Source organism: Sceloporus occidentalis, unplaced genomic scaffold (genome assembly GCF_023333645.1).
Source record: "Sceloporus occidentalis isolate IW3139 unplaced genomic scaffold, rSceOcc1.0.p SCAF_139, whole genome shotgun sequence".
Taxonomy (NCBI): domain Eukaryota; kingdom Metazoa; phylum Chordata; class Lepidosauria; order Squamata; family Phrynosomatidae; genus Sceloporus; species Sceloporus occidentalis.
The window spans coordinates 1245715-1260617 of NW_028317119.1; the positions used below are offsets into that span (position 1 = coordinate 1245715).

Here is a 14903-nt window from a genome sequence, read left to right on the forward strand (position 1 = left end):
ATATACGTATGTGTATATATATTACTTTATTTTGAGCTTCTAGTGACCGATACACTTTACGTTAATAGGTAATATAACGCAGTTTAGCGACTACCATAGGAAAACCTTATTAAAGCCGGTTTTACACCCATACAGAGCCTCTTCCGGGATGCTCGCCTTGTGAGGCAGGACGCATGCGCCAAGGCGTAAGCGCGCAGGCGCCTGGGAGACGTTGTACCGCTAGCCGAAAAGGGGCGTGGTTTGGCGCCAAAAGGCCCTCGCGTATTTGGTTAGCCCGCTGGTGAACTGTTGACGAGGCTGTGATTTGCTGACTGGTGTAGCCGGGTACCGCTACGTATTGACACCCAGGAAACCAGTCATACCTAAAGCACACGGTATAGACATCATAATACTGGATGTGGACGGTGTCCCCAAATACTCTGCTGTCAATTCAATGTGAACGCATTATATTCCTGCCCACCTTATATCCGCATCCATTATCTTTCCGCAGGTATCCAAGCGTAGGAGATGCGTAACTTACTCAAGGTTAAAGAATAAGAGCAAAAAAAACAACAAACCGGTGAACGCACATTAAGTAAGAAGAAACATAAATGGGAAAATAAAGAGAGAGAAGGTAGGGTTCGTGAGGGTATTTTGAAAGCAGATACCTGGAAATAACTGCAGCAATGCGTCAGTGTAGTAACAGAGCCCCAGAAATAGTCATATTACTTTATATTACTAATATTACTTTATTTTTATAGCGCCGCTGTATTGTGCGGTGATGTAAAACCGCCTACCCAATATATGTTTGACTGAGGCTAGGTTTCCACTTGGGTTTTTGTCCTGCGTTTTTTTTCTTGATGAAAAACGCCAAGAAAACTGCCACTGCATTCTCCTGCGTTTTGGCGTTTTTTTCTGGAGTTTTTTCTGGCGTTTTAGCCTTTCTGTGGAAATTGCTTTTTTTGACCTTAGGCAGTTTTTCCAGCCTTTACAAGTTAGAAGTTTCACCCAGCTAAAAGGGATTAGGATAAATGGCAAGTATCTGCCCCCTCCTGATGTCATTTCCTTGGTAGAGTTCTACTTAAACGCCCCGGCGGACCCTTTTGTCTCTTTTCTGTGGTTTGTAAGGCCTGCTTTATTCCGAATGTCTGCTCCTCTAGGAAGATTGGCCCCAAATGATGGTGCAAATTGTTTGCTGTTGCTTTTGGCACGCAGGATCCAGTTGATGTGTCGCGTATGTTTGTTTGTAATGGCATGTTTGTTCCAAATGGTGTAGAATTCAATATGAACTTTTTTTTTGTGTGAAACTGTTTGTTTCCAGCCTATTTCTCGTAGGACACACAGATACTGGGTCCATCCTCTGCATTGTAACTGTGGAAAAAACGCCATAAAAAACTCCAAGGCAATAAACCCACATGGCTTTTTCATGGCGTTTTTTCTCTCCCATAGACTTCTATTGGAGAAAAACGCCAAGATTTCCTTGCAAAAAACGCCAGAGTGTCAACATGCTGCGATTTTGAAAAACTGCCACAGAGCCCAAAAAAGCAGAAAAACGCCAAAGAGGACTGAAAAAACGCCAAACAAAAAAAGGCCAAGTGGATATGGCATTGTGAGATTTCCTATTGAAGAACAGCTAACATCTGGCCGCAGCGTTTTTAGCAAAAAAAAAAACCAAGTGGAAACCTAGCCTGATAGTAGTTTTTTTCGGGGGTAATGATGTTGCATTGTAGGCAACATATTGCAGGGTAAATAAACAAAAGAGAGCTGCTGCTTTTAACTGTAAGGCTTTTCTCTTTAACCCTTTCCGAGTTGGGGGCTTTACATGCCATAATGACTGGAAGGGGTCCTTTTTTTGTGTGATTTTTCACTTATGTTTAAATTGTGGCTCCCCTTTTCCATATTTAACCCCTTAAGGACCAGGCTGTGTTTTACCTTTTGTACCATTGGGACCGAGGGTTAACACTTTTGCGGTGTTCGTGTTTAGATGTAATTTTCTCTTCACTCACTTAGTGAACCCACACAAATTATATGTTGTTTTTTTCAGGACAAGAAGGGCTTTCTTCAGATACCATTGTTTTAATCATATTATCTAATTTCCCATAAAAAAAAATAATAAAATATATGATGAAAAATGTAAAAAAAAAAACCCCACATTTTCTGACTTTTACCCCAAAAATCTTTTACTCATCCAAAAAAGCTAATGAAAAAAACCTACTAAATATATTCTACTATTTGTCCTGAGTTTAGAAATACCCAATGTTTTTATGTTTTTTTGCTTTTTTCTGCACGTTATGGAGCATTAAGTACAAGTAGCGTTTTGCTATTTCAAAACCATTTTTTCCAAATCTGGTAATTCTTCCCCCCATGTGCCATTTCGGGTGTCTTTGAAGCCGGCCAACGCAATTTACCCCATCAAATCATATATTTTTGAAAACTAGACACCCCAAGGTATTTCAAATGCTAGAATTTTAACTCTTTCCATGCACTAATTCTACCACCAGTCTTTGTCAAACTTTGTGGTAGTAATTTATTTTGTGTTTTTTATCGCTAAAATTGCTCTTCAGGTATGGATTTACAGCTCCTGGTATACATCACTTTCAAACAACACCCCAATATGTGTTCAGCAACATCTCCCGAGTACAGTCATACCCCCCATGCATGGGTTTGTCGGGTTGTTTGGGAGGTAAAACGCCACATTTAGGAAGTTCACATTTTTTAACTTGGAACTTTTACATCTGGTCATTCTGCCCCCATGTCCTAATAGGACTATCTTTGAAGCCGGCTAATTCAATTTACCCCATCAAACCATATATTTTTGAAAACTAGACACCCCAAGGTATTTCAAATGCTAGTATTTTAACCCTTTCCATGCATGAGATTCTACCACCAGCCTTTGCCACACTTTGTGTTAGTATTTTTTTGGTATTTTTTTTTTACACAAGTTGTACTTTGGGTATACATTTATAGCTCCAGGTATACGTCACTATCAAACAACACCCTAATGTGTGTTCAACAACATCTCTCGAGTACAGTGATACCACCCATGCATGGGTTTGACTGCTGTTTGGGGTTAAAAGGCCACATTTGGGAAGTGCGCTTTTTTTTCCCCTATTTTGGTCAGTCTGTGCCTATGCCCTATCTTTGAGCCTGGCCACTACAATTTACCTCATAAAACTATATATTTTTTAAAACTAGACACCCCAAGGTACTTAAAATGGCAGTATTTAACCCTTTCCATGCATCAGATTCTACCACCAGCCTTTGCCACACTTTGTGGTAGTATTTTTTTTTTCTTTTTTTCACACAAATTGTACTTTGGGTATACATTTATAGCTCCAGGTATACGTCACTATCAAGCAACACCCTAATATGTGTTCAGGAACATCTCCCGAGTTCAGTCATACCCCACATGTATGGGTTTGTCTGGTGTTTGGGGTTAAAATGCCACATTTTGGAAGTGCGCTTTTTTCCCCCCATTTTGGTCAGTCTGTGCCCTATCTTTGAGCCCGGCCACTCCAATTTACCCCATCAAACCATTCTAACTAACTAAAAACTAACTTTTTTAAATTAGACACCCCTTGGGTATTTGAAATGCTTTTATTTAAATTTTTCCATGTCAGGATTTTTGGGAAGATACAGCGCAAATTATTTATTTTTATTTTTTTTATATATTTTACTAATCACATAGTGATAAGAAAGCTGGGCTCCATTGACTTGTATGGTTGAATGCAGTACCTGTATTCAACCTGCAAGTGGAGCCAGAGTTCTCTAGAGGGTCTGGAGACTGTCTAGCGAACTTTTTCAACTTTATTTTTTTTTCCGGGCCGCCGCCATCTTGCGGATGGCGAAGACTGCGTGCAGCTGCGGGGTAAGTATTTGGTGTCGCTGGATGCCTCCTGATCGAGGCATTCCAGCGACACCATTGAAGTTTAGGAGGTGATTGTTGATCGCCTCCTAAACGCTTTTAAAACGGGCGTCCGCCGCCATACAATGTATGGCGGATGTTGACGCCCCGGGGAGGGACCAGACATGGCCCATCATGCCGATCTCGGTGTTGCTGAATGCCTCGACATCGAGGCATTACAGCAACACCGTTTAAGCTTAGAAAGTGATCGTTGATCACTTTCTAAGATCGTTTAAGTCTCATGACGTGTCAGGCACGTCATAGGTCGTTAAGTGACCCGGCAATGGACGTTAAGGGGTTAATGTACCTGGGCCATTGTTTTGTTAGAAAAGTAGGGGCTTTTAAAATCTTGGCAATACATAAAACATAATTAGCAATATAAACACCAAAACATATTGCAAGGAGAGCATGTAAGGAAAAAAGGTATATACAAAGTAAATCTTTATTAATCAATATGATTTAAATACATATAAAAAAAATATATATAATATAAAAGCATCTCGGCACCAAGACACATATAGGAAGGTACATATGAACAAGGGCACAGGACTATAGGAACTAGGATGGAAATACGTATGTATGTAAAGGCACAAATAAGAAACACAAGGATGACCACAGCGATAAAGTGAAAAGGAACAAATGAAATAACATACAGCAATGGTACATCGGTGCTCAAAAGTTACTAACCAAACCTAGAAACAAGGCTGAAAACAGCAAAAAGCCTGGTAATGAATGGTGCTTCGCCCCCTGACAAAGCTCATTGTAGCGAAACGTACGTTGGGGTTGGTACCTTTGGACTTGGCACCATTAATTACCAGGCTTTTTGCTGTTTTCAGCCTTCTAGGTTTGGTTAGTAACTTTTGAGCACCGATGTACCATTGCTATATGTTATTTCATTAGTTCCTTTTCACTTTATCGCTGTGGTCATCCCTGTGTTTCTTATTTGTGCCTTTATATACATACGTATTTCCATCCTAGTTCCTGTAGTCCTGTGCCCTTGTTCATATGTACCTTCCTATATGTGTCTTGGTGCCGAGATGCTTTTATATTATATATATTTTTTTTATATGTATTTAAATCATATTGTTTAATAAAGATTTACTTAGTATATACCTTTTTTCCTTACGTGCTCACCTTGCAATAGGTTTTGGTGTTTATATATGTACAGTGCACGTACCTCTACCATCATTGGTAGTTTGTTCGTTTTTGGTGATTATAATAAGCAATATGTAAAAAAAAAAAAAAAATACTAAAAAAAGAAATCTTTTTTTGTAACTTTACTTTGGGTTTCTCCTATACTGTAGATGCCACTGTAGAATAACGACTCAATTTATGTTTGGCAATATCCCCTAATTACAGTAATACCCCACATACATGTTTTTTTGGGCCACATCTGTCATTTAATTTTTAATCTATATTATGTATACATTTAATGTAGGAGTTTGGAGGAAGTAGTAATTTATTATTTATTGGTTGTAGTGGTAGAGTTAAGGAATACTTGTGCACTTTAAATACGGTATATATATATATATATTTATATTTCTTGGTGCTTTTTTTTGTCCCCCTTAGTTGATTCCAGTGCAATATGGCTAGAGATCCATTTCGGGATCTCGTACCTTATGTATGCCACTGGCCTCCCTATAAAGTTTATTTTTATTTTTTCTTAATTTGTATTCAATTTTTTCCCCTCTTATCTCTCCTGTGTTGATCACACTGGTCGGCAAGCAAGGCTCCATAGCGATCAACTAGCACTGGGATTCCAGCTAGGTCTCTTCTCTCCTTTGAGTCCTTCCAACAGTCAGATTTGAGGCCTATCGGAAGGGAGTGCATTCCTATAATGGTTTACTAGCGCTTGTTTAACTTGCTGATTTGCAAGACGTTTGCTGAGAGGGGGAAAGATGGCATCTGGATGTGGGTTAGAATTCTAATGGCAGACCCAATGGGGATACGAAACCTTACAGTGCCATTCCGGGCCCACTTTGCCAACTATATACCACATGTGGTTAGTCCTGAGAGGCCTCAGATTATAATTAAAACATATTGTCACCCACACCCATTATCAACTTTATATTTTATAATATCTTGTCTAGTGATATTTCTGGATTATTGCAACTCCTTACTGGTCTCCTCCTCTCCAACCCATCCTGAAAACTGCTGCCAGACTGATTTTCCTTTCCCTTTTCCGCTGCTCTTTATCTGCTGCTCCACTGTGCCAATCATCTAATTGGCTCCCTATAACCTGCATAATTAAATTCAAACTCCTGACCTAAATAGCCCTTAATAACTGCCACTTTGGAGTTCCCAAGCCTGTTTTGTCAGACTTGCTTGAATTTCAAATGCTCACTAAAAACGTATCTATTAAAAAAACTAGCATGTCACAGACGCCCTCTGCAATCTCCGTCCGATAGGTTGTAAGCACACAAGAGCAGGTTCATCTTCTCCTTCTTTACCAGTGTGTTAATTATCTAATTTTAGGTTATTTATATTGTCCCTTATTTTAACAGTGCTGCAGAATCTGCTATATAAACAAATGTAATATTTTGTATCTATGTACAGTGATGTAAAAGAAAGTACACCCTCTTTGAATTATATGGTTCTAAATCAGGACATAACAAACAGCTGTTCCTTAGCAGATCTAAAAATTAGGTCAATAGAACAACACATGGATATTACACAGTGTCATGATTTACTCAACATAAATAAAGCCAAAATGGAGAAGCCATTATAATTCAAAAGTGGAAAACATTGAAGACCGTTGCCAATCTTCAACGGTGTCTCTCCCAGCAAATTTACCCCAAGATCAGACTGTGCAAAGAGAAGACTGTTCAGAGAAACTGGAAAAAAAAACAAGTGTTATATCTCAGGTGCTACAGGCCCCAGTATGCTAAATGCCCAAGTTCATGACAGTACAATTAGAAAAAGACTGAACAAGTATGGTTTGGGAGGGTTGCCAGGAGAAAGCCTCTTCTCTCTAAAATGAACATGGCAGCACAGTTTAGGTTTGTAAAGTTGCATCTGAACAATCTACAACAGAATGGCTGAAAAAGAGAAGAATCAAGGTGTTAAAAGTCCAGACCTCAACCTGAATGAAATCCTGCGGCAGGACCTTACGGGACCTTATTTTTGTTGCATAAATCATGACACGGTATAATATGTCATGTGTTGTTCATCTGAGGTTGTATTTACCTAATGTTTAGTCCTGCCAAGGAACAGGTGATTCTGTACTGAAATGTAAAAACCATAGAAATCAGAGGGTGTACTTTTTCATGCAACTGTATGCAGGGCTGCTTGTGTTTCTCAGGCCACAGTTTCAGAACCCTTGCAGATGTTCCATAGGCTATTGTTTGTGTACACTAGTGTATGTGCATGTTTTCTAACTGCATCTTTCTTCCCTATCTTTCTCTTGTTCTATCTTGTCTTCCTCTCCTTTCTTTCTTTCTCTCTCTGCCTGCCTTCCTCGTCTCTCCCTCCCTCTCCCCCCCCTTCTCTCACTGCATGCTGTCATTCTTTCTCTTTCCCATGCCTCTCAACCGCCTGCTTCTGGTTAAGCCCTGCCCTCAGACTTATTAACAGGCATATCTATATAGCCAATCAACCTCCTTCCAAATCGGCATGTACAGAGTGTATTGTATTTAATAGGTATGTTGGATCTATAGCTACCATATTTGCTCGATTATAAGACGACCCCCCAAATCTGAATATTAATTTAGGAAAAAAAAGAAAAAGCCTGAATATAAGACGACCCTATAGGAAAAAAGTTTTACCAGTAAATGTTAATTCATCTAAACTATTTTTGTTTTTTTAATGAAAGCTATGATTGAGAAAAATATTTTGGTTTTATTTCCTTCTATTTTCCAACCTGCCCCCCCAGTTATGCACATCTGCCCCAGAAATGCCTTATATGCCACTGTACCCAATGATATGCCTTTTAACCCTCTAAATGCCACTGTGCCCCATGATATGCCTATTAACCCTATATGCCACTGTGCTCCATGATATGCCTTTTGACCCCCTATGTGCCACTCTGCCTCCAGAAATGCCTTATGCCCCTATATGCCACTCTGGCATTAAGGGGGTTAAAAGGCATATTTTTATTTTTTTTTATCATCTTTAATTCCGATTTTTCCTTTTTTTTAAACAATAGGACAAAAAATATACAACATAAATATATATACATAAAAAAAAACTAAAAACAAATTAACAAACATATTATAAAGTCACATAATTACTGCATAACAAAAAACCCAAAAAAAAACCAAACCACAATATATATAAAAACAAGCACACAAGTTGGAGACAAAGTAGTACAGGCAATAGTCAGAGTTAGAGGTAGGTCCTTTTTTAGTTTCATCTGCTACAAATGAACCAGTTTTTGGAGGCATTGATCCCAAATATATGTTTTCTTAAAATTTATTTTTAGTAGCTGGGAGACTTCTTTTTCCCGGGGGGGGGGGAGACAGGAGGATCCAGGTCCCCTGCAGCTGCGGGGATCTGGATCTTAGTCGACTCATAGGCAGACCTATTTGAGGTCTGATTATAAGACGACCCCGATTATAAGACGAGGGGTATTTTTCAGAGCATTTGCTCTGAAAAAACCTCGTCTTGTAATCGAGCAAATACGGTATTATCAAATTGTACGTAGTTCTGCCATATTCTGGATTGAGGCTACTTGCTGGATACAGAATTTACCAGCTGGTGGGTGGTAAGCACAACTCGATTTTGGGCAACAGGTGCCACCTTATGCCAGCATCCACACAAATGGATATAAATAATGGAAGATGAACATATTGGGGTGTGCTAATGGAGCGAAACATAACATATCGGGGCAACAGCAATACACTAATATCTGCATTTATTAATAAAATCCTATCAGGTGCTTTCTAATGGAAATGCATCCTACTGACAATGAGGTAGGCTTTTGTTGTTCTTCATTGACCACTTGACCAGCTTTGGTCAACTTTTATTACCAGGCAACTCATGCCCAAACACCGTGTCCGTTACATTCATCTGAGACTACTTTTTTTTTTTTTTTTTTTTTACTTTTTTTCAACATGTGGAAGAATCTACATCAAATGAAATATATTTTCATAACTATATTCTCCTGAGACTGTAGAAGGAACCTCTTTTATTTTTTTAATTTTTTTTGATACAAGGTACAATCTGTACTGAGGTTTGAGAGAGGAAGAGACGTTATGTGGTTGCAGTTTGAGGAAACAGGTGTGCCGAGCAATTCTTGAGTGTACAAATTTGATGAACTATTTCCTATATGATCTAACATAAAACATGTATATGTAGGATTTATCTTTGAACCTAAGCCCAGCCTACTTAAAGTATATTAGCGCTCTAAGAGGCTGGGTCACTGAATCGTACTCTGTTCAAGCTATGTAAGATTATGTTAAAAAAAAAATGTTTTTGTCTTCCCAAGCCACGTTCTGTCCTGGAGTAGTGAAGTTGTTAAACTCTGGGTCTTTGGCCCTTGCTTGCTTAATGTAAATTGTTTTTGGAAAGCATCTGTTTGCATTCATTTACATTGCAGATTGGAATTCTTATTTAGTCCAAAGAAGACAGCTTTTTCCAACCTTTTTAAACCATTTTCTTGTGTTGCCCTTCAGAATGGATGAATCAAATGTTGTACTTTATTTTTTTTTTCAGCACTTTTCACATTATAGAATATGAAAAAAACTTTTGGTGTCAACAAAAGTCCTTGGCTTCTTACTGGTTGTTACCCATAAAATCGGTGAATAAGTGTTGAGTTGGATACAGAAGTGGTATTAAAAACATAAATGTGTTAAATGTCCATCTAACCAGTTTCTGGTTTAGTCAGTATTAATGTTGGTTTAGTGGGGTTTTTTGTTTGTTTTTTTAGTTCATTTCTACATTAACTTTCCAACTACTATAGTAGCGATGCATTAAAGATTGTGAAACATTGTTTCTAACCTTTATCGAGTGGAATAAGTCATTGAGCAACCTTATGCTGACGGTTCATTTCCAACAGATTTGGCAAGTGCCCAGCTCTTCTTTGACAAACAAGGCCAAGTGGGTGGACCCCAAGCTCCTAAACGTAATGCCAGGAGGCTTAATTGTTACTTTAAGCATAACTTTAGGAGTGACAAACATTTATACTACTTCCAGCAAATCATGAGCTTTTGATCATTTTATATTGAGGTTAGCTTGGAGGCAGTGATATATTTACAGGTGTAGGGAGGTAGCAGTGCCCCTGCTGCGATGATCCTGTTACAGATCCTTGCAACTGCTATGGAGACTCTGCCAGCTCAGCGCAGCCTTCATAGATGGCATTAAAATGCACTTTCCGCCTTTAAAAGCCGGACTGTGACATGACATCATATCCTGATGTGTCATATCGGTACACATTGCCTTTTAATGCATGCAGGATACTGACTTGGAACTAGATGGTTCCCTGTATGGTGTTATGGTGACACTCTCTGGGAACTCTTACAAGATGGCAGTGCCTGGTACAAAGTAAGAGTTCAGCATGTCTCTCACTATGGGGTAGGAGTGATCCCACAGGGTGTCTGACTTTTTTTTGTGTGTGTGTAGCTGAATGCCTTGATATCGAGGTATTTAATTTCAACACCACCAAATGAGCTTGCGGGCAATCGTTATTCGCTTCCTAAGCTCTTTTTAAGCAGGCTGTTGCTGCCATATTGAATATGGCGAATATGACCGTTCCTCACAGCGAGCTCCTGCAACTTAACTTTTTTTTGGTGTTGCTGAATGCATCGGTATCAGTGCATTGTAGCAACAACGTTTGAGGCTGGAAAAAAAAAGATTGATCGCCTCCTATGCTTCTTTGAGTCCATGATGTGCCAGGCACGTCATTGGTCTCTAACTATGTTTTTCCTTTGCAAATGGATGGGGAGGATGCTGCAGCTTCAGCACTGGATTTCACTTTCAACAGTAATGCAAAAGGGTGACGCACTGCCATTCGGGAGCTGCAACTTCTGCTTGTTTTTGGTTTTTAACATGTTGAGTGATGCAGGCAGCTCCACACAATGTATATCGGTAGAAATGATACCAGATACAGTAGAGACAAAAAATCAAAACAGAAAAGGTAGCAAACCTTAAAATATTGTATATACTATATATATATATATGTAAGTCCAATAGTATACAACTGCACACCAACCTGATGAGTCATTAAAGACTGAAAGGTTGACCCTAACAGAGTAATGCATTATTAAAAAACTACTACTACTTGTGTGTATATATATATATATATATATATATATATATATATACTGAACACTCTATATAGGCCAGAAAGTAGCAATAGGCAAAACCAGAAGAGTTGTGAAGGAACTTCCCAAGTGTTTTCTGCAGGTGAGGTGTATAAAGGTATATGCAGAATGTTGGAGGAAGTGCCCCATTTTGTTTCCTTTGTGATAACACCCGTGTCGAAATCATAGCAAGCTGCCTGCTTCGCCCCCTCACCACCTGTTGCTGGGCAGATTCACCCCCAGGTCACAGCCACCCACTTCCACTTGTTGCTGGGCAGATTCTTTCGCCCGTGACGTGTCTGAGCGTTCGAATTGTTTATGTATACATTGTAACAAGCCTGTGAGAACGTGCTGACTGGCTTGTGACGTCACGATCGGTGCGGCCTCCACAGTGCCCCTCCTTCCCTTGTTTACTGATAGAGGCCTGGTCTGGCCTTCAGCGGAACCGCTTCCCCATCCCGCGTACACGGACAGTGTGCGGCAGGACATACCGGGAGCGGCCGGATCCCCGAGGACGAGGCCCAATTAACCCCAGCTCTTGGTTCTAGATAAGGACTGGGCGGGGCTTACCAGTTTAGGGGAGGGGAAAGAAAAAAAAAATAACCCAAACAATTTAATCACCTTGAACCACCCCCTTTCCGTCAGCAACAGGACCGCCCACTACTCAGCTTGGAAAACAGGGGCATCCAGCTGTGGGCAACGGAGGGCTTGGGGGGTAAAAGGCCGATCTCCGCTCCTGTTTTGTTTGGATCTGCGCTTTTCATCGTTCTTTTGTAGACCAGCAGCGTCAATTCATTATCCGAATACATTGTGTTACAAGGAAATTGTGTATTTTTTCCGTACAATAGACGGATGTGTATTGCTGCAAATTCACACGGAAAACAGTAAATAAAGTCCATTTGTTTTATGCAGTTAGTGGGATCTTTCTATTCAAAGTTCTACAAGCGAACAGAAGGAGTGCGATGAAGACTGAAATCTCAACAGCCGCTTCCTTTATCGCCAGGCTGCTCAAAACAAGTGGGGTGATAGAAGAGGGCCAGCTGCAGATGTTCTGCCAGTCCCTGCAGGAGTCAATGAAAGGTGAGAGGGGCTTCAAGGGGCGGATTAGAAACCAACCGATCCTCTTAGAATCTCAGTGTTCCGATGGTAGAAAGTCACGTCTAATTCAAATCAGCAATCCTTATCTTACAGAAAAAAATTATTTGTGGTCGAAGATCTGCGAGATATTCTGGGGGGGAAAAATCGGAATATTTGTTTTGTATACTTCAGAGGTAGTCGATACTGGGGACGTACTGTAATGGACGTGGGGGAGGAGGCAATCCATGGCTTTCAATATTGTGTGACGCCTGTCCTGCATAATAAAGACACGTATATTTAGGTGTCCTAGTGTTAATTAGGCTGGTACAAGTCATCTAATATGTATATTTGTTTGCATCTGGTTCTTAAAAAGAAAATTCTTTGTTCATTTATGTGCGGTGGGGGAGGGGCGTTATTATTCCATATGTTGTGGGGATGATGTAGGAGTTGGGTATTCTATTGTAAGGAAGTCAGTGAGCCTGGCTTTACAGAACACACCACAGCTCATTTTCTTTGTTTTTTTATGTGTATAACATCTATATCTTATGATTCTGGGTTTTTTTCCCCCTAAAAATTCCCTTTTGGATCATGGAAAAACTGCACATATGATGCAAGCACTGACTAAATTGATTTCTGCACATTTGTATAAGGGTTATAAAATAAATATCCCCCACATGAGACTCCAACTCCTGCTTTCTTGAGCATCTGTCATCCATAAAGATATAGAGTTGAGGCATTTTCTAGGTGATATGTTGGTATTCAATGACAACTTTATTTATGTGTATAGCGCAAACCATACAGAAACTGTAGAAAACCATAATACTACTAATTATCTTATTTCATTATTCTACCTTTTTACCCCTGTTCATGCTCTTGCTTTTTTCCATCCCCCCCACTCCACTCCTACTTTCCCCCTTTGTTATCAACAGATCATTACAAACATCACTGGTTCCCCCAAACCCCTTGCAGAGGGTCAGGGTACCGCTGTCTGAGGATCAACCACAAAATGGACCCCTTAATAGGACGAGCAGCAGGCCACATCGGGCTCAGCCATGAAAGACTGTTTCACCTTCTTCCCAGCGAGCTCACGCTTTGGGTTGATCCATTCGAAGTTTCCTATCGCATAGGGGAAGACGGCTCGATTTGTGTGCTATACGAAGGATCTCCAGCTGTGGGCAAGTCTTTGGAAAGCCATGCCAGTTGTAAAGAAGCCCTCCGGATTGGCCAAAGCAGTCCATCCAAAAATTACACCATGATGACTGTTATGAGTTGAAACATCAAAGCACCAAACTGAAGAATTGTACAATTATGTATCTATCCCCTTTCAGTTTCCTCTTTCACAATGAAGTTAGATGAACTTAATTGTCATCACCCCGTAGACATTAAAATTGTATTACTGCCAAATATCTCTTTTATTCTTGCTGAAGGTGACCATTCATACCACGTAGGGACACAAGGCACTTCCTGTCATACTTGGTTTACTTTTATTGCTCTTCTCTTTGGAATTGTACATTGCAAATGAAATCTTGAGTCAAGAGAAGATTTATATTTTGGGATAGTCCTTGACTCTTTTTAATAAAGCCAAAATTTACTTTTTTGCACTTCCTGTGTTGTATGGTCACTTGGTCAAAACAAATACATCAGTTTTTTTTGGGGGGGGTATAATATCAACTAAAAACCTTTACCCACAAGCTTCAAAACATACCAGGTCATCAGCTTTCAGCATTTCTAGCCCTGGCTTAGAAAAAAAAACCAACAACCTAACAAACTAACAACCTACATTTTTCAGGAGAGGGTATTTCTCAGTAGAGAGCATAAAAAAATCATTAATGCAACAAATTCAATTACAATATGTCCCCTCTTGATTATTTGTTACCTTCAGTCTCAACTGATTGTTGAAGGTTAAGATTATAAATCTAGAAGTATGCAAGAGCGGGTTCTTAAAGTGAAGTAACGCTGATCACCATTATTAAATGACATGTTTAGGTAGTAAATGGAAGGAGAAAGACATAGTCACAGAGTAGCCTCTGCTACTAAAAATACTAAGTTACAAGAAAACTTTGTTCTGCAGTTTTGGTAGAAAAACCTTAAAGTGTATCGCTGGCTGCTTCTTGTATCACATGACTATAGGAGACGTTACCATTGAGAAAATGTATCTCATTTTGCTCCAATATCCGCAGACCTGGAGGCTGACATTGTTTTCAGTCTGTGGTATTTTGGGTGACTCCCTGCTCAAACACCACGCTGAACTGATTGTTTATGACAAAGAAATCCTTTCCTCCATAGACTTTCATCTGTCAGTGCCAGACAGGGTGAATTAGACTGATCCATTGTATGGTTTACCTCAAAACAGTAGTAAAAGGGGTCCGGGTGTTTGTCTAGTACATTGGGGCAAGTTAACAGAGCTATAACACATACAAATGGCAAGTATGAATTTGTCTGAAACATTGTTATGCTGTGACTACCATAATCATAAGATGACTCCCCCAAACTGTGAATCTTAATGAAAGAAAAAAAAAAAAAGGCCTGAATGTAATGGGGAAAAAAATGCTGGTTTTGCTTTTGTTCTCTCACACTCTCGATCACTCACTCTAACACCCTCTCACAGACTCATTCACTCTCACAGGGTCACTCTGTCAATGTCTTCCGTGTCTTTTTCCACAGCTCCCTTTTTTTCTCTTGCTGCTTCTTGCTCTGTCTTATTT

General features: G+C 39.7%; 1 protein-coding gene across 1 annotated transcript; it reads left to right on the top strand.

The window, feature by feature from the left end:
• The first annotated feature begins 12080 nt into the window (after positions 1 to 12080).
• LOC149281096 (protein BTG1-like) lies at positions 12081 to 13471 on the top strand. The gene is made up of 2 exons (XM_089499743.1): positions 12081 to 12201; positions 13128 to 13471. The coding sequence occupies exons 1-2, from the start codon at positions 12084 to 12086 to the stop codon at positions 13469 to 13471; spliced, it is 462 nt and encodes a 153-aa protein (XP_089355869.1). The 5' UTR covers positions 12081 to 12083.
• Positions 13472 to 14903: the final 1432 nt, after the last annotated feature.

Excerpts from the sequence above, each read along its gene's own strand:
- LOC149281096 (XM_089499743.1), top strand. The coding sequence starts at position 12,084 with ATGAAGACTGAAATCTCAACAGCCGCTTCCTTTATCGCCAGGCTGCTC. Across the intron at positions 12,202-13,127 it reads CCTGCAGGAGTCAATGAAAG|ATCATTACAAACATCACTGG; the intron begins GTGAGAGGGGCT and ends TGTTATCAACAG.